The sequence below is a fragment of the Oncorhynchus masou genome, chromosome 31 (genome assembly GCF_036934945.1).
Source record: "Oncorhynchus masou masou isolate Uvic2021 chromosome 31, UVic_Omas_1.1, whole genome shotgun sequence".
Lineage (NCBI taxonomy): Eukaryota > Metazoa > Chordata > Actinopteri > Salmoniformes > Salmonidae > Oncorhynchus > Oncorhynchus masou.
Window position 1 is genome coordinate 33,482,792 of NC_088242.1, and position 23,095 is coordinate 33,505,886.

Here is a 23,095-nt window from a genome sequence, read left to right on the forward strand (position 1 = left end):
GCCTTTGGCCAGACAGGCAGATATCAAATCAGCCTTGCGGCCAACTGTCTTCCTCATGTTTAAATCCTGAATGCTGAGAGTTAAGTGTGTTAATGACTTGGGAGTGTAAACACACAAGCCGGTGTACGTGTCGTAGCTTCTGTCAGAGGCCTGTACTAAGAGGAGAGGCAGCAGATGGATAAACATCGAGGTACGCTGCCCTGCACCGCTAAGGGTAAGGAAATAGTATCCATTTCCTGCTGGGGCTTTTAATAGGCATCGTTATAGACTACTATGTGCTGCTATCATAACCCCCACCCTCCACCTCCCTCCATCCCCACTCCTCCCCAAAAACATAATTGTTTGTTTGCTCATGCATCCTTGAAAAGGTCATCACCATGTAAATCAATTGATGATAAGCATTTTTGTTGAAATGTGGCCATGGACAAATTGTTTGGTTCACTCTAGTGGTACGTTGATAAAGTGGCCCTGGGCCCTGCCGTCTCCATATACAGTGTGAGGCTGACTTCCCATGGCAAAGAGCACGGAGCGCCAAGGAGGAGGGTTTGGGACCTTAAGATAAACGCCCCAATATAAACACGTTTTATCGCAAGGAAAGCAAGAGAATTCGGCAGCTGAGAATACGTCTACTTCAAAAGAGAAGTAATCTAAAGAGCGCGCAACCTATAGCCTATATTTTAGCAACAGTTAAACTGATATAACTGTTCAATCATGCATTTGTGTCTCTCTGTCACAATGGTCTTTGTTATAATGACTGATAGTGCATTTGACAGGGAGCTGATGTGTGTACAGTATGAGTGAGTGTGCATATGTGTGTGTGTCTGCGCATTCCATTATGAATGTGTGTGTGTCTATATTATAAATCAAATGTGCTTGTGTGTGTGTGTGTGTGTGTGTTACAGTACAAATGTGCATGTGTGTGTGTGTTTTATCATGGCCCATCCAGTTCCAGTGGGCCTTGGCCCATGCTCTGGCACTCCCAGTGATGTGGCCTCCCACACAGATGTTCTGTGGCCTCTGACCCCCAGCCCAGCCCAGCCTCGCTTAGCAGAACGTGTGTGGGTGTGTGTTGGAGCGAAAGAGAAAGAGAGAGAGAGAGATAGAGAGAGAGAGAGAGCACATTTAAGAGATTGAGTGATGCAATCGCCAAGTGTGTACTTCAATCACTACAGAAGAGTGATGAACAGCTACGAGAGCCGTTGGAGAACATATTCTTGCTGGACATAAATAATGTAAATAAAGTCACAGTATCTGGTCCAAGAGGAACATAGAGATCCAGGGAAACATCACAGTAAACAGGACATTGGAGCTACTTGAAAAAGGAACACCATGTCCAAGCAGTCTCCGTACACCACACTCATGTGGTATACAGAAGCAGAAAAACGTAATACGTTTAAGTTTAGTACGGCGTGATCATGATCGACACAGCATGTCACTCATCAACGTTCTTTACACAGACGATGAGTTTTACTGAACCGAGTCTAACCCTCTGACCTTCTTTCCATGTATCTTGACAGGACTGTGAAGCAGCAACAGTTATTATCGCTTAAAGTTTCTATGAAGAAGAAAAAAAAACTCTTCCTCTTCTCTCAATGAGTGAATGAAATAAAACTCCTGGTATTTTCTCTCCTCACTCGATGAAGTAATACAGGAAAAATCCTGGTCTTATCTCTCCTCACTCGATGAAGTAATACAGTAAAACTCCTGGTATTTTCTCTCCTCACTCGATGAAGTAATACAGTAAAACTCCTGGTATTATCTCTCCTCACTCGATGAAGTAATACAGTAAAACTCCTGTCTGAGTAACCCCTCTCACCTGTGAGTATCTCCACTTCTGGCACTTGATGCTGTCGGGCTGTGGCAAGCCAGGCAGCAGCTTGTTCAGCTTCACCAGGATGATAGGCTCCACCTGCTCCTTGGCCTCCTCGAGGTGTTTGACACCAAATGGAACACTGATGTGGACCACCATGGAGGGACCGCACTCTGGGAATTCTGCACAGGCAAGCACATACAGCACAGTTCAGAACCATACCACCATAGACGGACTGCACTCTGCAGACTTTGCACAGCACAGGGATACACAGGAATACGGCACAGCTAAGAACACAGTTCAGTTCACAATTCACAATGCAGGAAAGTTGTGGTAAAATTCTGGTTTTTGAATTGAATTTTTGATTCAATTTGTTTTTTTTTAAGACATTTATGTTTTGGTCATACTGACTTTCATCAGAATCGACATCTAAGTCAGTGAATGCGCAATCGTTCAGTTGAACAGTAAACACTATGAAATATACACTATCGTTCAAAAGTTTGGGGTCACTTAGAAATGTCCTTGTTTTTGAAAGAAAAATATATTTTTTTCTCCATTAAAATAAGATCAAATTGATCAGAAATACAGTGTAGACATTGTTAATGTTACTAGTGTAGCTGGAAACGGCAGATTTGTTATGGAATATCTACATAGGAGTACAGAGGCCTATTATCAGCAACCATCACTCCTAAGGCTAATTGTTCATTAGAAAACCCGTTTGCAATTATGTTAGCACAGCTGAAAACTTTTGTTTTGATTAAAGAAGCAATACAACTGTCCTTTTTTAGACTAGTTAAGTATCTGGAGCATCAGCATTTGTGGGTTCGCTTATAGGCTCAAAATAGCCAGAAACAATTACTTTCTTCTGAAACTTGTCAGTCTATTCTTGTTCTGGTAAATTAAGGATATTCCATGCAAGAAATTGCCAAGAAATTGAAGATCTGGTACAACGCTGTGTACTACTCCCATCACAGAACAGCGCAAACTGGGTCTAACCAGAATAGAAAGAGGAGTGGGAGGCCCCGGTGCACAACTGAGCAATAGGACAAGTACCTTAGAGTGCCTAGTTTGAGAAACAGATGCCTCACGTTCTCTGGAGTTTGAGAAACAGACACCTCAAGTCTCTGGAGCTCTGTCAGAGTGACCATTGGGTTCTTGGTCAATTCCCTGACCAAGGCCCTTCTACCCTGGTTCTTCAGTTTGGCCGGGCGGCCGGCCAGCTCTAGAAAGAGTCTTGGTGGTTCCAAACTTCTTCCATTTATGAATGATGGAGGCCACTGTGCTCTTGGCGACCTTTAATGCTGCAGAATGTTTTTGGAACCCTTCCTCAGATCTGTGCCTTGACACAATCCTGTCTCAGAGCACTGCTCACAATTCCTTTGACCTCATGGCTTGTTTATTTATCTGACATGCACTGCCAACTGTGGGACCTTAGACAGGTGTGTGCCCTTCCAAATCATGTCCAATCTATTGAGTTTACCACAGTTGGACTCCAATCAAATTGTAGAAACATCTCATGGATGATCAATGGAAACAGGATGCACATGAGCTCAATTTTGAGTCTCATAGCAAAGGGTCTGAATACTTATTTCTGTTTTTAATTTTTTTATACATATGCAAAAATATCTAAAAAAACTTTTTTCGCTTTGTCATTATGGGGTATTGTGTGTAGATTGATGAGGATTTTATTTAATCAATTTTAGAATAAGGCTGTAACATAACAAAATGTGGAAAAAGTCAAGGGGCCTGAATACTTTCCGAATGCACTGTATGTTGAGTGTTTGGTAACTGTACACACAACAGAAAGGCTTGGAGCCCTGTCTGCTGAGGATCCGGGTGTGTGGCGGTGACATCATGTGGGGAGTGGACACGGTGAGATCCTGTTTCTAATGACAGACGGACGGACGGACGGACGGACGGACGGACGGACGGACGGACGGACGGACGGACGGACGGACGGACAGACAGACAGACAGACAGACAGACAGACAGACCTCAACCATACAGGATGTTTTGCATTGATTTATCGAGGCTGTACGTCATGAAGTTATCTCTCTAATGACATCGTCTTAAAACCATATTTAAACTGATTGTGGAGAATAATGGTTTACTGCCGCCAATAAACATGTCCCGCAATTGACCTGCTGGAGCGGGAAACAGAGTTACTACGAGGTCAATCATTTCCTCTAGCTTGGCTGTTTTTTTAAAAGCCGCAGACGGGACAACGTTGCGTGAGGGAGTGCACACACATCAAACACAGACAGTTGTTTTGTTCGGAGCCAAGCTGGAGATGCTAAATTCCCTTGTAGGGAACTAGGGATGGTCACTGTGTGGACAGTGTAGGGACAGGGAAACTTCAGTTTGGTGACAGTGACTATAGCACACAGACAGGCTACAGCACCCATTCCCTGGGGTCTGTCCAACTTCTGTCCAAAGGGCCATTCTGGTTTGGCTCATTGCTTAGATAGCCACCCTAACCAGTTTTTTGACATAGTCCCCTCCCATAGGGCCTGCCAGAGAGACAAAATGAGAGAGGGAGAGAAAGAAAGAGGAGGAAGGCAAACAAAGATGAGAGAAGTAGGAGGAAAGTTGAATATAAAGAGATAAGACAGAAAGAAGTGGGGAAACAGTGTGTATGATGGTAGGCAGGTAGGCTAGAGACTGGCACAAACTCAGGTTCTGAAGGAGAAGTAAGAAAAAAAACCCACACAGGTTACTAAGTTCACTAGGTAGACAGGCACCACTCAGAGCAAGTTGGCACCAAATGATGTGTTGTGCAATTTGAACGAGTTGCTAACTCACATATTTCATTCCAATCGGAGTACAGATGAAACTCGGAACATGAAGCTGTTTACTCCTAAAATATTCCTCAGGGGGGCGTCCAATCTTGGTGACGCAGGAGGGCCATTGTCCTGTCCTGTGTGCTCTGTGACCTGACACCTGTTCCCCTGGTCACAGCAAGCTCCCTGTTTTAGACCACTCGAGAGAGAGAGTTGGAGAGATGCTCCACAGCTATTCTTACAGCGCCTCTCCTACTCTCTGCATTTCAAAGGGCCAGTCAGAAATCTTCTGTGCTTGCACCCTACTACCCCCTGCTTACTTGAGCTACAAGCAAAACACATTACACAAAGGAACAATAAGATTAAAGCGTAGCGGGGGAGGGCGAGAGGAGGAAGGCGAGAGGAGGAGCGCAGTAGCAGCGCCGGGGCAGAGGAGACTTGTAGAATGAAACATTTACCAGCTCCTCTAATTAGGATGTTGCCTTCTGAACACTGGAGTGGATGAGAGGTGACAGGTGCGTGAACACTTTCAAAAGAGTATCTATCGCTCTCAGTTTCTCTCGCACTCTTTCTCACACATACACAAGTGACGTGCACACACACACACACACACACACACACACACACACACACACACACGGTGAGACAGAGATGCAGAAAAGGAAACAAAAAAAGAGAGTGGAATTAAAGAGATAGACAGAAAAAGAGAGTGGAAATAAAGAGACGGACAGAAAAAGAGAATGGAAATAAAGAGACAGACAGAAAAAGAGAGTGGAAATAAAGAGACAGACAGAAAAAGAGAGTGGAAATAAAGAGACAGACAGACAAACGCACTCAGAGAAAGAGAATGGCGGCACTGACCTAAATTGCGCTTTTGATCGTCGATGGCGATGAAGCGAATGCAGGGATTATTGGAGACGTACTTGGCGGCCCAGGGGACGTCGAAGTGAGCCTGGGCCTTTGTAGAAGAGGCCCAGCACATAGCGTGAACGAGTAGCTTACCGCCCCAAGCTGCTGCCGCGGAATCTCCTCTAGCACTGTCGCATAGGGAAACAGAGGGACAATGTCAGGGAGTTTAAGCCTGTTACCAGGCCGGCATCAGTTAGCCGAGCCTGGATACCTACAGAACCTACAGTATGCTTACAATGGATACCACTGTGAGGTGATGGGACTGCACCCCGAAGTCTAGTAACCAGTGTCAGGCTTCACTCATTCATTCCCACTGAGCCCTCAACAATGAGACATTAAATGACATGGATTACATTTTCTTAAAGGATTGGATCCAAGCAGGCTTACGGCAGTAACATTAATGCATTATTGAAAAAAGGGACATATCATTCATATCAAAACTGGAGTATTATATCTAATGATGTTTGTGTGCTCACAGTATAATTAACGAGCAAGCATTCAGTCTATTGAGGCAAGATAGCTACCGCCTACCAGACCACATGCATTCACCCTGTAAGCTTGGGCGCAACTAAATAACTAAACTAACGTCCATATTGCATATGGGAGAAGAGATGTTCTCTCCTTAGTTTATTTATAAGGGTTTGAGTTGTTTTTTTCAAAGCAAATCTCTCCTTGTTTCCAGTCTAAAACATCTGTTGTTTATTGGCCTCTGAAGCGCTAGCTTGGCCGCGCTTTAGTTATTTAGGGCCCCAGAGTATGGAGCATACACAGGTCAGAGGTCAACGCTGTGGATTCGAATACATATTTCCACTAGAACACGTTGAACAGAAAAATAACTATTTTAATCTAGGCCAACAGTGAGTCCTAAGAGAAGCAGCAAGTCAGCTAACCTGGCGGTCATCTCTGGACGGTCCTAAAAAATACATGACTGAGGCGATTCTTGGAGCGCAGAGCTGAAATGTGGGTAGATAAACTTTAGTTAAACTTAACCTATGTATGTAGGACAAATGGACTGGTTGTTCGACAGCCGTTTCTGAATCTGAACAACGACTTACAGCAGGGTCAGTAGAATATATTTGGAAATAATTGCAAACAAAATAACCATAACGTAAAACAGGGGCAGAGAGGCAAAGAGATAAAAATGTGTGAGGCTAACGAACACAGAAATAGTCCTTGAGCACAAGCCATCTTAACATGTTGCACAGTACAAACAACTACAAGCACCACAGCTGTATGCCTAACGTCCCAGTGACCAAAGCTATTAAAACAACAGAATTAAAAATGACCCCACCTATATTCCCCGTGCTGTAGTTATACTAACAAGCAAATGTTCATCTAATTAGCTGCACAACAGGCTGACGATGGGGGAATATGACAGCGCCAGTCACAAGGTCACATGACTTTCCCAGGGTATGGGGCCTTTTATCATTTTCTGTGTCATCCTGGAACATCTGGCCCAGATTAGGCCCATGTAAATGTGGACCTCGGTATGGCCGGACAATCTGCTGCGGCATCGCACAAATACACGGGCGCACACACACACGCACGCATGCGGACGGACAAACACAGACACACACAGGGCCTGTCTGCACAGGGGAGAATGCAATACCACTGACGCATCCATAAAGAGGCTTTCTGGTTTCTCATGAAAATGGAGCAAGCCCATTGTTGATGCCATTTAAAGATCTCAGACATGGGCAGGGCGGAAGCTAATCTCGTCTCAGAGTACCATTTTAAAACAGAGTACAGTCCCGCACCAACTGTGGATTTAGTACTCTTACTAAATGCACTCAACTTAAACACAGTCGGTCAGAACCTCGGCGAACATCTGGTAATGGAAAAGATTCTAATGATCTGAATAGAGACAAATCTTTTAGAAGACTTTGTTCAATTTAACGGTCAGCATTGGGGTCCACCCACCATACTTTACCTAGACCTCATTCATGGAGCTGTTCAAGTTATATCCCTAGTAGATGTGAGGGGAATGTTTACTCAGGATCAAAATTACCCTGAGTAATGTGGCTTGTCCCAATGCTTGTTAATGGAATCCTCGCAGTCCTCCCGCTTCAAATGAAGGCATGCTCCAATTCCATCTCCTCTGCATGTCTCTACTAATTGTGTCCTGATGAAGGCTTATTGAAAGCTCATTCATCAGTTCAGTGCCTTCTCTGCTCATTCTCTGCTCTCTTCAGTGGTTTGCACTCCAGTGTTTTGTTGTGGGTGGGTGAGAGAGATGCCGTGCGTTTTTCTAGATGACTGTCCAATGTGGCAATCTGGGGGAGTTATTGGGTCCGGTGCCCAATTCTAGCACAGATGTTTAACAGGTGGTGGGTAGTGTTGCAATAAATGTTTTGGTATGAATAAATATGGAACAGGTGTGTGTGTGTGAGAGAGAGTGTGAATGTGTGTGTGTGTGTGTGTGTGTGTGTGTGTGTGTGTGTGTGTGTGTGTGTGTGTGTGTGTGTGTGTGTGTGTGTGTGTGTGTGTGTGTGTGTGTGTGTGTGTGTGTGTGTGTGATACAGTACCTTGTGTTCAGGTCTCTAAATGTACATTGCATTACTGTACATTACAATGCATAAAGATCTATTAGTTAAAGTCATCAAGACATTAGGAACCATTCCACATTAGGGCTGACCCCATTTAGTCGACTGGTCAATAAATAAAAAAATCATGGTGTACAAGACTGTCTGATTCGCGTCTGTTTGAGTGGACTGATCCATCGCGGAGAGAATGGGGATGGCACAGTCCATCAGTTTAAGACATTTGCTACTGAAACTGTATATGGTTATATAATGTAAGAACAATGGTGCAACACAAATACAAATAATATTGTTTTATAACAAATGTGTTTTTTTCCCTACGTTAGTGTTTGCTGTCCACAATTCTGAAATATGTCTGTGCGCTGTTGAATTGGCACCTTTTCCTAGGCCATGTTTCTAAGTGTATAATAGAAAAGTTAATCACATTTTGGTGTTGAGAAGAATGTGGCGGAGGCAGAAGCGGAGAGAAAACAGCCCTTGCCTTAATTGTCTAAGAAAAGTGAGGAGAGAGGAAAGCCCAACTTAATTAGGTCTATAATCAATAGCATGGGTGCCACTTTGCTTGTAGAAGTGGTGGGGACATAACCTGATGTGGGGTCTGGGGGTCCTCTCCTTGAATTTTTGGGTCATCTAAAGCTCATTTCCTGCAATTTTAAACAATCCAGTCTCTATTTAGAACAACAGCAAGCAAAAATACCCAGTCACCAAGCTATGTAAGAGATCATTATTAAACCTGTTTAAGTGATAAGACTGAACTAGATCAAAGGTAATTCAATAATAAAATATTGTGTTGCTCCTTTAACCAAGACTAACAAATGAGCAACTCTTGAAAAAATACAAATAAATAAACAATTGCAGCCTTACCGACCAGTAGCCTGAGACGCCTGCATGCCCGAGTCCCACCAGTCTAGTCAATAACTCAACTCTCGCCCAACACAATTTCCTTCACCGTTCACACCTTTCACTTTTTTAAATTTAATGGGAAAGGTTTGAAATAAATAAAACACATACATTTCAAATATACATTAACACAAAGAAACAGCAAATCCTCCACATAATTATTCTCATACTACTAATAGTACTGTAGAGCTCTTTTTACTTGCACACAATATATTTCTGTCGCCCCGTCCTGTACCTAACGGTCCACCACCCTGCAGCCCCCCAACCCAACACAACCCACTTAGCTTTAGGATTTTAGTGAAACATTCATTATTAGTATCAGGTGTGTTAGGCCAAGGCCAGAGTGACAATCCACAGGACGGCAGACCCCCAGGACCAGGACTGAACAGCCAAGCAGCTAGATATGTATCTCCCCTGACGTGGGCATGTTTTCAATACAGACTCCTTTAGTCCTACTGTATTCCATATAAGTCATCCAGACCTTGTGAACATGGTCCAGTATACCTTTCATTGTGTAATAAATCAAATCTAGTGATACATAACTTGACATTGTGGGAGGAAAACCAACCTTTCAATTAATGGCAATGCATTTAGCCACTATAAATGATTGGTTACACTGTTTCTTCAGAAAACGGTCTCCAGTTTCAACATTTCTAAGCAAACAAAAACAGGGAGAAGGGAGAATCTGTAGACATGTTGAGAAAAAAAGAAGATACTCTTGGCCAGAAATCAGCTAGCCTACACAAGACCATAACATATGCAAATATGTCCCCTTTCGTATTTTACACCTCCAGCTGAGGAAGTACATTTCTGAGTGCATGATATTCAGTTTCACTGGCATACAGTACATTCTATGGATGGTCTTAAACTGTTGTAATTTATGTCTGAGATGATATGAACATGACTGGAAATTCAAACTTATCTGTATCCATTCATCAGCATCAATAGCTTCTACCAGGTCTTCCTCACATTTTTGCTTTACATGTTTTGTGTCATTGGGGAAAGCCTCTATCAACCCTTGACACAGTTTGGAAGTCAAATTTGGAGGTTTGTCAGACTGCCTTAAAATAGCATCTGGCTTGTCCAGTGTTTGCTGCAGAGAGAATAAAGTATTGTATTTGCAAAAACTCACCTCACCTCTGCCACAGATTGGTCTTCCCTGGTTGCCTGACCCTGCTGAGACCCCTGTCACCATCTGATCCTCCTAAAATGAGGCATGACAAAGAATTACCTTGGTGTACGTTTATACATTATATTATCCAAGAATAGAATAAATGGTTTGTTAGGGGGCAGTATTTTCATTTTTGGAAAAAAAACGATCCCGTTTTAAATGGGATATTTTGTCAGGAAAAGATGCTAGAATATGCATATAATTGACAACTTCGGATAGAAAACACTAACGTTTCCAAAATTGTAAAGATATTGTCTGTGAGTATAACAGAACTGATGATGCAGGCGAAAGCCTGAGAAAAATCCAATCTGGAAGTGCCCCAGGTTTTGAAAGCGCTGCGTTCCAATGACTCCCTATTCAGCTGTGAATGTACCATCAACGAGCTTACGCTTTCTACGTATTCCCCAAGGTGTCTACAGCATTGTGACGTAGTTTTACGCATTTCTGTTGAAGAATATCCGTAGGTGGCCACATTGCGTAAGTGGTCACATGGTGGCTCCGAGAGAGATTCTCGCGTAAAATATAGAGGTAGCCATTACTCCAATCGGTCCTAGTGAAAAACGAATTGTCCCGACGGATATATTATTGAATAGATATTAGAAAAACACATTGAGGATGGATTCTAAACAACGTTTGCATGTTTCTGTCGATATTATGGAGCTAATTTGGAATATTTTTCGCCGTTGTGGTGACCGCAATTTCCGGGTGATTTCTCAGCCAAACGTGAAGAACAAATGGAGCTATTTCGCCTACAAAAATAATATTTTGGTAAAAAATGAACTTTGGCTGTCTACCTGGGAGTCTCGTGAGTGAAAACATCCGAAGTTCATCAAAGGTAAACTATTTAATTTGATTGCTTTTCTGATTTCCGTGACAAGGTTGCCTGCTGCTAGCCCTGGGGCGGCAGGGTGGCCTAGTGGCTAGAGCGTTGGACTAGTAACACAGGCAGTTAACCCACTGTTCCTAGGCCGTCATTGAAAATAAGAATTTGTTCTTAACTGACTTGCCTAGTTAAATAAAAGGTAAAATAAAAAATAAGAAAATGATGCTATGCTAGGCTATGATAAACTTACACAAATGCTTGTCTAGCGTTGGCTGTAAAGCATATTTTGAAAATCTGAGATGACAGGGTGATTAACAAAAGGCTAAGCTGTGTTCCAATATATTTCACTTGTGATTTTCTAGGAAGATTTATGTCCGTTGCGTTATGCTAATTAGTGTCAGATGATGACAACGGTCCCATTCACGGGATGGGGTGTCACTACAGGTTAATAATTGAAATGACCATTATTCTCAGATCCCAGACCGTAGCTTTAAGCTTCAGGTTTAAGCTTCAGCTGCATCCCGCGGGATGCCTCTGCGGGACCTGCAGGTCTCGACAGAGATCATTGCGGCGCGGTCTGCATTTTTCATACTAAGGGTGGGAACGGGCGGTCAGGAGTAAAAGCTAGCCAAGTTCATTAACTTCTGAAACGGGACAAAATAAAGGCTACAAAACATTTCCATACAAACAACATCTGTTAGATAGCGATATGAGCTGGCTATTATTACTATCTGACAGATAACTAGAAGCTAGAACTGACATGGCTGTGGTAGTTACTAGTTAGTGTAGCTTATATATTCACCTCAGTTGAGAGGGGATGAAACATTAGCTAACATTACTGTACATGTCAGTTACAATACTAGCTCAGCACTGTGAATAAACACTAGTTTAGCTTTCTGTTAAGTTAAACAGCAGTTACCTTGCCAGTTATATTCAGTCAACTAAAGAGTAGCCAGTTTCTGCTCTGCTTGCTTTTACAACTAAAGCACAACGTGTGTCCCCCGTCCCCAGTGAAAGTTGCGCCCCTGATCAAGAGCCTAACTATTAAATGCGCCAGGCTTTATAAAATCAGCCATATATATCTGCAGAAATAAGCCAGATCCTGCGTCTGTTGCCTGTTTGAGTGTTTGTATAATAGCCTACTAATTCCGTGCCTCAGGAAACCACAACATGTTGGTTAAACAATTTCACAAATTCAGCAGTTTTAAATCTTTGCTATAAGGGCTTTCCCCTTTATTTTCGTTAGACCAGCTTCTCTGGTATTATTTATAATAATAACAACCCTCCTTTTTCCTTGACCTCCTTCTTATTGTTATTATTATTATGACGATCATTATAACAATAAGTAATGTCATTATCATAAGTAGGCTTAGTATAGCAGCTTTGTATAACCACCATCGAGTTGTAGGCCTAAGAGCGCATTCTGTTAACCTCTTACACTTATGGTGGCGCTATTTCATTTTTGGAAGAAAAACGTTCCCGTTTTAAACAAGATATTTTGTCACAAAAAGATGCTCGACTATGCATATAATTGCTACTGTTCGAAAGAAAACACTCTGACGTGTCCAGAAATACAAATATCTTCTCTGTGCGTGCCCTTTAACGTGAGCTTCAGGCAAAACCATGATGACTTGGCATCCAGGAAATGACAAGGATTTTTGAGGCTCTGTCTTTCATGATCTCCTTATATGGCTGTGAACGCAAGAGGAATGAGTCTGCCCTTTCTGTCGTTTCCCCAAGGTGTCTGCAGCATTGTGACGTATTTGTAGGTAGATCGTTGGAAGATTGACCATAAGAGACCACATTTACCACGTGTCCGCCCGGTGTCCTGCGCCGAAATTGGTGCGCAAAAGTCACCTGCCAGTATTTTTCCATGGGGCACAGAGAGAGAAGCAAGCTTCCATGAACTGCATGTCAATGAAGAGATATGTGAAAAAACACCTTGAGGATTGATTCCAAACAACGTTTGCCATGTTTCGGTCGATATTATGTAGTTAATCCGGAAAAAGTTTCACGTTGTAGGTGACTGCATTTTCGGTTCGTTTCGGTAGCCAGGCGCAATGTAGAAAACGGAACGATTTCTCCTACACACAGACGCTTTCAGGAAACACTGCGCATTTGGTATGTGGCTGGGAGTCTCCTCATTGAAAACATCAGAAGCTCTTCAAAGGTAAATGATTTTATTTATTTGGTTATCTGGCTTTTGTGAAAATGTTGCGTGCTACATGCTACACAAAATGCTATGCTAGCTTTGCATACTCTTACACAAATTAGTCAATTTCTATGGTTCAAAAGCATATTTTGAAAATCTGAGATGACAGTGTTGTTAAGAAAAGGCTAAGCTTGAGAGCAAACGCATTATTTTAATTTTATTTGCGATTTTCAGAAATCGTTAACGTTGCGTTATGCTAATGAGCCTGAGGCTTAGTCACAATCCCGGATCCGGGATGGGGAGTTTCAAGAGGTTAAGTCTTAATACCGTACTCAAGCCGATATTCCAATACTTACATAGGCTACTATATCAATAAATCATTTATTTGTTCATGTCAACACACAGGAGTCATTCGTGATTTGAAATGCAATCAAGCATTTTAGTTTTAAAATAAAAGAGCAAAGTGACCATTGAATAATTGGCGTAAAAAATAAATAGGCCTAAACCGTTCCATTTTGGAAATTGCATTCACGAATGAATGCGACTGTTTTTAGTCTTTGCTGTAATAAAGGATTCAAAACAACATTACAACAGATTCTCTAGTACGCTTATAATGTATTTAGTGTTGTTTACATTGTTCCAAACAATCCGAAAATATATAGTCAAAAAAGTATACTGTAATCTAACAACACCTGTTCGGCACATATAATATGCATGCATATTACCTTATTTTTCTTGATTTCCAGTATTTTCCACAACTAGTCAAATGTATTACACACACCTGACTTCCCCTTTACCTCCTGAGCAACCAGTAAACATTCCCCCATTTCGAGGTTATTTGTCACGTCCTCTGCATCCATTTTTCGGTCATGTGTTATGGTGTTCAGAGTTTAATATAATACATTTATTGATGTGATTATGATATGGTATAGGTCAGGCCCTATTGATCACATGCATGCAATGCATACATGTCTCATGTGTTGAGAGCAAGGGTTGAGGGAATAGGGATAGCCTCAGACAACAACATTGATGTACACGCTGAATCGGTGAGCGAGTTTATTAGCAAGTGCATCGGTGATGTTGTACCCACAGTGACTATTAAAACCTTTTCCAACCAGAAACCGTGGATTGATGGCAGCATTCGCGCAAAAATGAAAGCACGAACCACTGCTTTCAATCATGGCAAGGCGACTGGAAACATGACCGAATACAAACGGTGTAGCTATTCCCTCCTCAAGGCAATCAAACAAGCAGAGCGTCAGTATAGAGACAAAGTAGAGTCGCAATTCAATGGCTCAGACATTATACGTATGTGGCAGGGTCTACAGTCAATCACGGATTATAAAAAGAAAACCAGCCCCGTCGCGGACACCAACGTCTTGCTCCCAGACACAGTCCGCTACCAAAACTTTCAGGCTCTCCTTCACCGCGGCCAATGTGAGTAAAACATAAGCGTGTTAACCCTCACAAGGCTGCAGGCCCAGACAGCATCCGTAGCCGCGTCCTCAGAGCATGCGCAGACCAGCTGGCTGGGGGGTGTTTACGGACATATTCAATCAATCCCTATCCCAGTCTGCTGTTCCAACATGCTTCAAGAGGGCCACCATTGTTCCTGTACCCAAGAAAGCTAAGGTAACTGAGCTAAACGGCTATCGCCCCTTAGCACTCACTTCCGTCATCATGAAGTGCTTTGAGAGACTAGTCAAGGATCATTTCACCTCCACCCTACCTGACACGCTAGACTCACTCCAATTTGCTTACCGCCCCAATAGGTCCACAGACGACGCAATCGCAATCACACTGCACACTGCCCTAACCCATCTGGGACAAGAGGAATACCTATGTAAGAATGCTGTTCATCGATTACAGCTCAACATTTAACACCATAGTACCCTCCAAACTCGTCATTAAGCTTGAGGCACTAGGTCTTGACCCCGCCCTGTGCAACTGGGTCCTGGACTTTCTAACGAGCCGCCCCCAGGTGAGGGTAGGAAACAACATCTCCACCCCGCTGATCCTCAACACTGGGCCCAACAAGGGTGTGTTCTCAGCCCTCTCCTGTACTCCCTGTTCACCCATGAATGCGTGGCCATGCACGCCTCCAACTCAATCATCAAGGAGGAGGAGGTGAGGGCCCTTGGAGTGTGGTGTCAGGAAAATAACCTCACACTTAACGTCAACAAAACAAAGGAGATGATCGTGGACTTTAGGAAACAGCAGAGAGAGTACCCCCCTATCCACATCGACGGGACAGTAGTGGAGAATGTGGAAAGTTAAGTTCCTCGGAGTACACATCACGAACAAACTGAAACGGTTCCCCCACACAGATAGTGTGGTTAGGTAGGCGCAACAGCGCCTCTTCAACCTCAGGAGGCTGAAGAAATTTGGTTTGTTACCGAAAACACTCAAACTTTTACAGATAGCACAATCGAGAGCATCCTGTCGGGCTGTATCACCGCCTGGTACTGCAACTGCTCCGCCCACAACCGTAAGGCTCTCCAGAGGGTAGTGAGTTCTCCACAATGCATCACCGGGGACAAACTACCTGCCCCCCAGGAAACCTACACCACCTGATGTCACAGGAAGGCCAAAAAGATAATCAAGGACAACAACCACCCGAGCCACTGCCTGTTCACCCCGATATCATCCAGAAGGCGAGGTCAGTACAGGTGCATCAAAGCAGGGACCGAGAGACTGAAAATCAGCTTCTATCTCAAGGCCATCAGACTGTTAAACAGCCATCACTAACATTGAGTGGCTGCTGCCAACATACTGACTCAATCTCTAGCCACTTTAATAATAACAAATTGGATGTAATAAATATATCACTAGTCACTTTAAACAATGTCACTTTATACACTGAACACTAAAATAACACATCCTAGATCTGAATGAATGAAATATTCTTATTAAATACTTTTTTCTTTACATAGTTGAATGTGCAGATAACAAAATCAAAACAAAAATGATCAATGAAAATCAAATTTATCAACCCATGGAGGTCTGGATTTGGAGTCACACTCAAAATTAAAGTGGAAAACAACACTACAGGCTGATTCAACTTTGATCTAATGTCCTTAAAACAAGTCAAAATGAGGCTCAGTGGTGTCTGTGGCCTCCACGTGCCTGTATGACCTCCCTACAATGCCTGGGCATGCTCCTGATGAGGTGGCGGATGGTCTCCTGAGGGATCTCCTCCCAGACCTGAACTAAAGCATCCGCCAACTCCTGGACAGTCTGTGGTGCAACGTGGCGTTGGTGGATGGAGCGAGACATGATGTCCCAGATGTGCTCAATTGGATTCAGGTCTGGGGAACGGGCGGGTCAGTCCATAGCATCAATGCCTTCCTCTTGCAGGAACTACTGACACACTCCAGCCACATGAGGTCTAGCATTGTCTTGCATTAGGAGGAACCCATTGCCAACCGCACCAGCATATGGTCTCACAAGGGGTCTGAGGATCTCATCTCGGTACCTAATGGCAGTCAGGCTACCTCTGCCGAGCACATGGAGGGCTGTGCGGCCCCCCAAAGAAATGCCACCCCACACCATGACTGACCCACCGCCAAACCGGTCATGCTGGAGGATGTTGCAGGCAAGCAGAACATTCTCCACGGCGTCTCCAGACTCTGTCACATGTGCTCAGTGTGAACCTGCTTTCATCTGTGAAGAGCACAGGGCGACAGTGGTGAATTTGTCAATCTTGGTGTTCTCTGGCAAATGCCAAACGTCCTGCACGGTGATGGGCTGTAAGCACAACCCTCACCTGTGGACGTCGGGCCCTCATACCACCCTCATGGAGTCTGTTTCTGACCGTTTGAGCAGACACATGCACATTTGTAGCCTGCTGGAGGTCATTTTGCAGGGCTCTGGCAGTGCTCCTCCTGCTCCTCCTTGCACAAAGGCGGATGTAGCGGTCCTGCTGCTGGGTTGTTGCCCTCCTACGGCCTCCTCCACGTCTCCTGATGTACTGGCCTGTCTCCTGGTAGCGCCTCCATGCTCTGGACACTACGCTGACAGACACATCAAACCTTCTTGACACAGCTCGCATTGATGTGCCATCCTGGATGAGCTGCACTACCTGAGCCACTTGTGTGGGTTGTAGACTCTGTCTCATGCTACCACTAGAGTGAAAGCACCGCCAGCATTCAAAAGTGACCAAAACATCAGCTAGGAAGCATAGGAACTGAGAAGTGGTATGTGGTCACCACCTGCAGAACCACTCCTTTATTGGTGGTGTCTTGCGAATTGCCTATAATTTCCACCTGTTGTCTATTGCATTTGCACAACAGCATGTGAAATTTATTGTCAATCAGTGTTGCTTCCTAAGTGGACAGTTTGATTTCACAGAAGTGTGATTGACTTGGAGTTACATTGTGTTGTTTAAGTGTTCCCTTTATTTTTTTGAGCAGTGTATAATGTTTACATACCCTACATTACTCATGTACTCTATACCATCTACTGCATCTTGCCAATGCTGCACGGCCATCACTCATCCATATATTTATATGTACATATTCTCATTCATTCCTTTACACTTGTGTGTATAAGGTAGTTGTTGTGAAATTGTTAGATATTACTGCACAGTCAGAACTAGAAGCACAAGCATTTCGCTACACTTGCATTAACATCTGCTAACCATGTGTATGTGACCAATCAAATTTGATTTGAATGTTTTTCCTAAACAAATTAGGGATTTTGGTAACGTAACTTTTCATTCAGAAATGCTGTAATGACGTTGCAGCTTCAGCAACACGGACTGTGTGATGCACACTGTTGATGTTCTGTGTTGGTCGCTGCAGCAGGGAAGGAAGCGAGATAAATGGGTGCTAGTTACAGAGTCACTCTCAGTTTTTTTTTAAACACACGCAGCAAGTCTGAGCCAGGTCCGGCACAATCAAATCAATTGCGGTTGGACTCCCTCTAGTCATTTGTGTATCTTAATTATTTCATCAAACAGTTTGCTTAAAGCTCAGTGCATATACTTGTTTTGATTCAAATGTGTCTATATATGGAAAAATACACATTTAAAAATTTAGACCAATCGATTGGTCGACAGAACAGATGACTCCTGGTCAGCCGACCAATATTTTTTTGGTCAGGGACAGCCCTACTTTTTATGTCTGTTTGTTTACTGACTATGACGCTCAATATTCATTCTGCACAAAAAGGAGAAGACCGATATATCTGAAAAAGTTGCTTCTGCAAAAGTGGGGCCTCTTTGGACCTCTCCAACTACTTCATTCACCAAGAGACAGTACTGCAAAACACACACCAACACGCACACACGCTATCCTCTCACACTTGTCACCACAGAGGCCTCCAGAGTGGGGGTGCCTGCCCCCTGTCTGTCCATACATTATACATTTCCTTGGCATTCTCTCTGCAGAGACTTGGCCAGCTGTGCTTTATGTGCTGAGAGGAGTGGCTCCTTCCAACCCTGGTGGCTTTGAACAAATGCTTTACGGCTCCTATAAAACACATTCAGAGCGTACAGTTCATCACTAAAAAGTCCATATGAGCAGGGGCCTTTACTATACAATCACCTGGATGTGTTGCAGGGATCTACAAAGATCGTCCGTATGTGTGTGTGCGAACACGTGTATGTGTGTGAGCATGGGTGTGCCTGCGTGTGTGTGTGAGAAATTAACATAAAGAGAGAACAAATGTGTGTATGTGCATGCACCCACACGTGTGTGTGTGTGTGTGTGTGTGTGTGTGTGTGTGTGTGTGTGTGTGTGTGTCAGCGTACTTGGAGTTCAGTGCAGATGTGAAGGTTAACATTTTCCAGCGGGGTGGTGGTGCAGCGGGGCTGCCGCTGTGTGTGTGTGCACCGGTGGCCTCCCTGGTCTTTGATGTGGGAGTGGGCACGTTTGAACTGCACATAAGCACACAGCCAAGACAACGCAGGAGTGGCTTCGGGAGAAGACTCTGAATGTCCTTGAGTGAACCAGCCAGACCCCGGACTGAAAATACCAAATAGATGTTCAGCGACACTCCCCATCAAACCTGACAGAGCTTGAGAGGATCTGCAGAGAATGGGAGAAACTCCTCAAATACAGGTGTGCCAAGCTTGTAGCATCATACGCATGAAGACTCAAGGCTGTAATCGCTGACAAAGGTTCTTCAACAAAGTATTGAGTAAAGGGTCTGAATACTTCTGTAAATGTGATATTTCCGTTTTTTGTTTTTAATACATTTGCAAACATAAATATATATATTTATATATATATATATTTTTATTTTTTTATGTATTTTTTCATTATGGGGTATTGTGTGTAGTTTGATGAGGGAAGAAAACAATTAATCCATTTTAGAATAAGGCTGTAACATAACAAAATGTTTAAAAAGTCAAGGGGTCTGAATAGTTTCCGAATGCACTGTAAATGCCTATAAAAACGGTGGGACGGTATAAAAATGCCTCTAACTGATGGGATACACAAGCTACATTACTTGCACAATGACAACAGTTTTATCAAAATTGACTGGTTGATTGAAGTATGGAAATACGTGTTCCAACAATGAGCTGCAGTTTTGGAATAATTGCATCCCGTCTATTTTCCGCTTAGGCTTCTTTGCGAACTGATAGTGCCATTTAGAATTGGTTAGACTAGGCTATAACCCCCTAAACATAGACAGGTTCCACACTGAAAATATGCAAAAACATTTGTTTGATAAAGACAACGATTATATTTTCATCAGAATCACCAAGCCTAGGCGTACTCACCAGACAGATGTCGCGGCTGTAATATATCACCATGCAGTGTTCAATTTGGAATTGATTAATCCGTTAAGAAAATACAAAAAAACGGACAAAATAAACAAAATCGAACATCTTTAGGCTTATATCGAAAATAACACATATTTTGGTTTGTAAACCTGAAAATGGTTCATTTCAATGCACCAAACTGAGCCCCTTTTCAAATTATCTCTCTTTGGCAATAACTGTTCCAGACGCGTGAGATGTGTACTTTGCACTGCCAACTTTTTTTCGTTTGGAAAAAATATTGTTAGATTTTAATTATTTTATATTACATCATGTTTTTGCTATAAAAGAGATGTGTCTTGACTGTATAACAAAACAAGGCTCTGCCTTCACACATCCATAGGCTTTTACAAGCAAGCGCCACTGCTGAGGTTACTGCCTTTTTGAAGATTGTGTTCCACGATATAATATAACCAGTTGATATTATAGATTCAATAAATTAATCTCAAAGGCAATAGTTTTTTATTGATTGAATATACATGAGGCAATTTAGCAATTAGGTTTTGTTATCTGTAATGGGTATGATAAATTAGGCATTGTTGTGCACTTTCACATATTTGTTTTCCATTGCTGGCCTTGCCCTTCTAAAAACATGCATTTTTTCCATTACAAGTACTTGAAAAAAATCATGGGAGTAGTCGAACAGTCATAAAACGTCAAATGCCCATCCCTAGTATAGAAGTTCATACCCTGTCAATATCCGTATTAAAATTAATGCACAGCACATATAGTACAGTAGCAAAGGTCAAATGAACAATTCCTTTTAAAATGCCCCTCGGGTATGCTTTACAATGTCTATACATCCGAATTGGGACTGTCTATGGTCTACACCCCATACTTTAAGAAAGATTTATTCCAACAGTCAATTACAATGGCCCTTTATATGTGGACCCGCAGGCTTACTGTCTGATGTGCTAGAATTAAACTGCCTATCAATGCCTTAATTAAATGCCATAATTCAAATCTTTATGACTATACTACACCAAGAAGAAAAGAGAAGAGCTTTGTATAGTGAAGTATAAGGTGGATGTGGAAGTCACAGTATCTATAGTCAGTAAGGGAGGAAGGAGTACTGTAAAGCATAAATGAAAAAAAAAGTTTACACTCTAAAATGTGCTCAATGTAAAGGTCACGGTCCATGGCAAACAAATAGCTATCTACCTGTTCTGGGGGTGGGGGGAAGCCTTCAACACCATTCAAATACACAGTATTTTACCTAATTTCAAGATTCACAATGAGGTGCTCTGAAAACACAAAACAGTTGCACGGAGGAGGAAATACATTGCCCTTTAAGACATGAATGTATGGTGAAGTGGGACATGTATAGTGCAATGAATGCACATCACACCATTTCCCCTGTTGAATGACGTAATGTGAAGGAAACAATGCGTCCTTGGGAGAATCTCAATTGCATTTCCTTGATCCCTTGAATCTTCTCTCGTCTGCCTCCTTCTCAAAACCCATTGGATGAGAAGGTCAGAGGAGAGAGGACGTGAGGAATCAAGGAAATGCAATTGAGATTCTCCTCGTGTTCAAATAAAATGGCTGCTCCTCTCCTAGCCCCTCTACTCTCCTGTGTCTACATGTCCTCTAGTCTGATAGGATACATGCTCCCCTGCACGTCGCCATCCCCGGAGGCAAGCGCTTCGCCCCTTCACACCGCAATGTCTTTTCACTTAATTGCATTTTTGTCAAACCTTGTAAAGGATCCGTGCGGGCGGCGGAGTGGCAGCCATGTGGAGTCGCGCATCACTTGGAAGGCCCGGTTACACATCATAAACGGCAATGCCTCTTCCCCATCTGGCAGGGGCAAGGCTGTAAAAGAGAATATTATTGTGAAACTCGCTCGACGGCTCACAGCCGATCAATGGGGTGTAAAAGGGAGGGGGAGAGTGAGAGAGAGAGAGAGAGTGAAGGGAGAAACATGCAGGCCAGGCAAGGGCGTTTTCACATAAAATCCCAAAGTTCAGTTGGGTATTAAACATTCGGCCCATCACTCCCCTGCTTGTGTGGCATGTCCTTAAGGCAACACCAAGAAGACCGACTGTGATGCCCAATACCCTTGCAGACTGTCCACAGTGTGGGTTCGAAGCACAGAACCAAGTGAATCGATCCAGCCTCTCCTTATACTTCCAGCATATCACTGCTCTGCTATAGTCCTGTCCCACAATTCACTAATATGCAGACTGTTAGTAGAACTTCGGCAGGGTGTCTAGTGGTTAGAGCATTGAGCCAGTAACCGATTGCTGGATCGAATCCCCAAGCTGACAAGGTAAAAATCGGTCGTTCTGCTCCTGAACAAGGCAGTTAACCCACTGTTCCCTGGTAGGCTGTCATTGTAAATAAGAATTTGATCTTAACTGACTTGCCTAGCTAAATAAATGTTTAAATTTTTTTTATAATAAAATATACTCTGTGCCAGAAGGGAGGAGGGCCCAGAATATATATGGCATGTTTACTCACCATGTCAGGGTGCTAGACTGCCATGCTACATAAAGACTGTGCTGGGTTGGATGAGATTTATAGGCCCTGCAGCCTGGGCCAAGGTACTAGGAAGAACCACAGGCCTGTAGTGCTGCTGCTGGACTCCAAATGAGTGGGGAGTGTGAGCAGGGAGTGTGTACTGGCAGGCACTGTTAATCACTGCAGCTCTAGTGGGGGAGTCAGGAGTCTAGTTCGCTAAATGTAGGACTACTGTGACACTCAAGGTGCATGTTTCCCTCCTAAAACTACAGGTTTAGGATCAGATTACTTTCCTAAATAATCCTATCTTTAACAACTAGGGGAATTAAATAATATCTGACCCTGGACTGGGGCAATATGGGGCTGCAGTGAGCTACCTTAATGGTGCTCCATGAGGATCCCAGCTATGCCCATTAGTAAGGAGGAGAACATCACATCCATTGCATGGGGCGGCAGGTAGCCTAGTGGTTTGCGCGTTGGGTCAGTAACCAAAAGGTTGCTAGATCGAATCCCTGAGCTGACAAAGTAAAAATCTGTTCTGTCCCTTCTCATCCTCCTAGATCTATCCGCTGCCTTCGACACTGTGAACCATCGGATCCTCCTCTTCACCGTCACAGAGCTGGGCATCTCAGGCTTTGCACAATGTTGGATTGCATCCTACCGGACGGGCCAGGTGACGTGGAGAGGATCTGTGTCTGCACCACATGCTCTCACCACTGCCTTGTCAGGTCCCTAATAACATTCAAATACAAATCCTCTGGTGTCCTTGACATTTTCTGAA

At 43.3% G+C, this 23,095-nt stretch overlaps 1 protein-coding gene across 6 annotated transcripts in view; it reads right to left on the bottom strand.

The window, feature by feature from the left end:
- LOC135523835 (outer mitochondrial transmembrane helix translocase) overlaps nt 1-23,095 on the bottom strand; it is a 133,432-nt gene that overhangs the window by 77,477 nt on the left and 32,860 nt on the right. For 3 of the 6 annotated variants that reach the window (XM_064950786.1, XM_064950781.1, XM_064950783.1), the window contains 4 exons: nt 21,549-21,666; nt 10,072-10,143; nt 5,452-5,627; nt 1,817-1,992 (listed from right to left, as the gene is read on the bottom strand). In XM_064950786.1, the coding sequence (XP_064806858.1) occupies nt 1,817-1,992; nt 5,452-5,572 (297 nt within the window). In that variant the 5' untranslated portion in view covers nt 5,573-5,627; nt 10,072-10,143; nt 21,549-21,666. Of the gene's footprint in view, nt 1-1,816; nt 1,993-5,451; nt 5,628-7,507; nt 7,683-10,071; nt 10,144-21,548; nt 21,667-23,095 lie in introns of those variants that run through there. The other 3 variants (XM_064950784.1, XM_064950782.1, XM_064950785.1) reach the window with 3 other exon arrangements.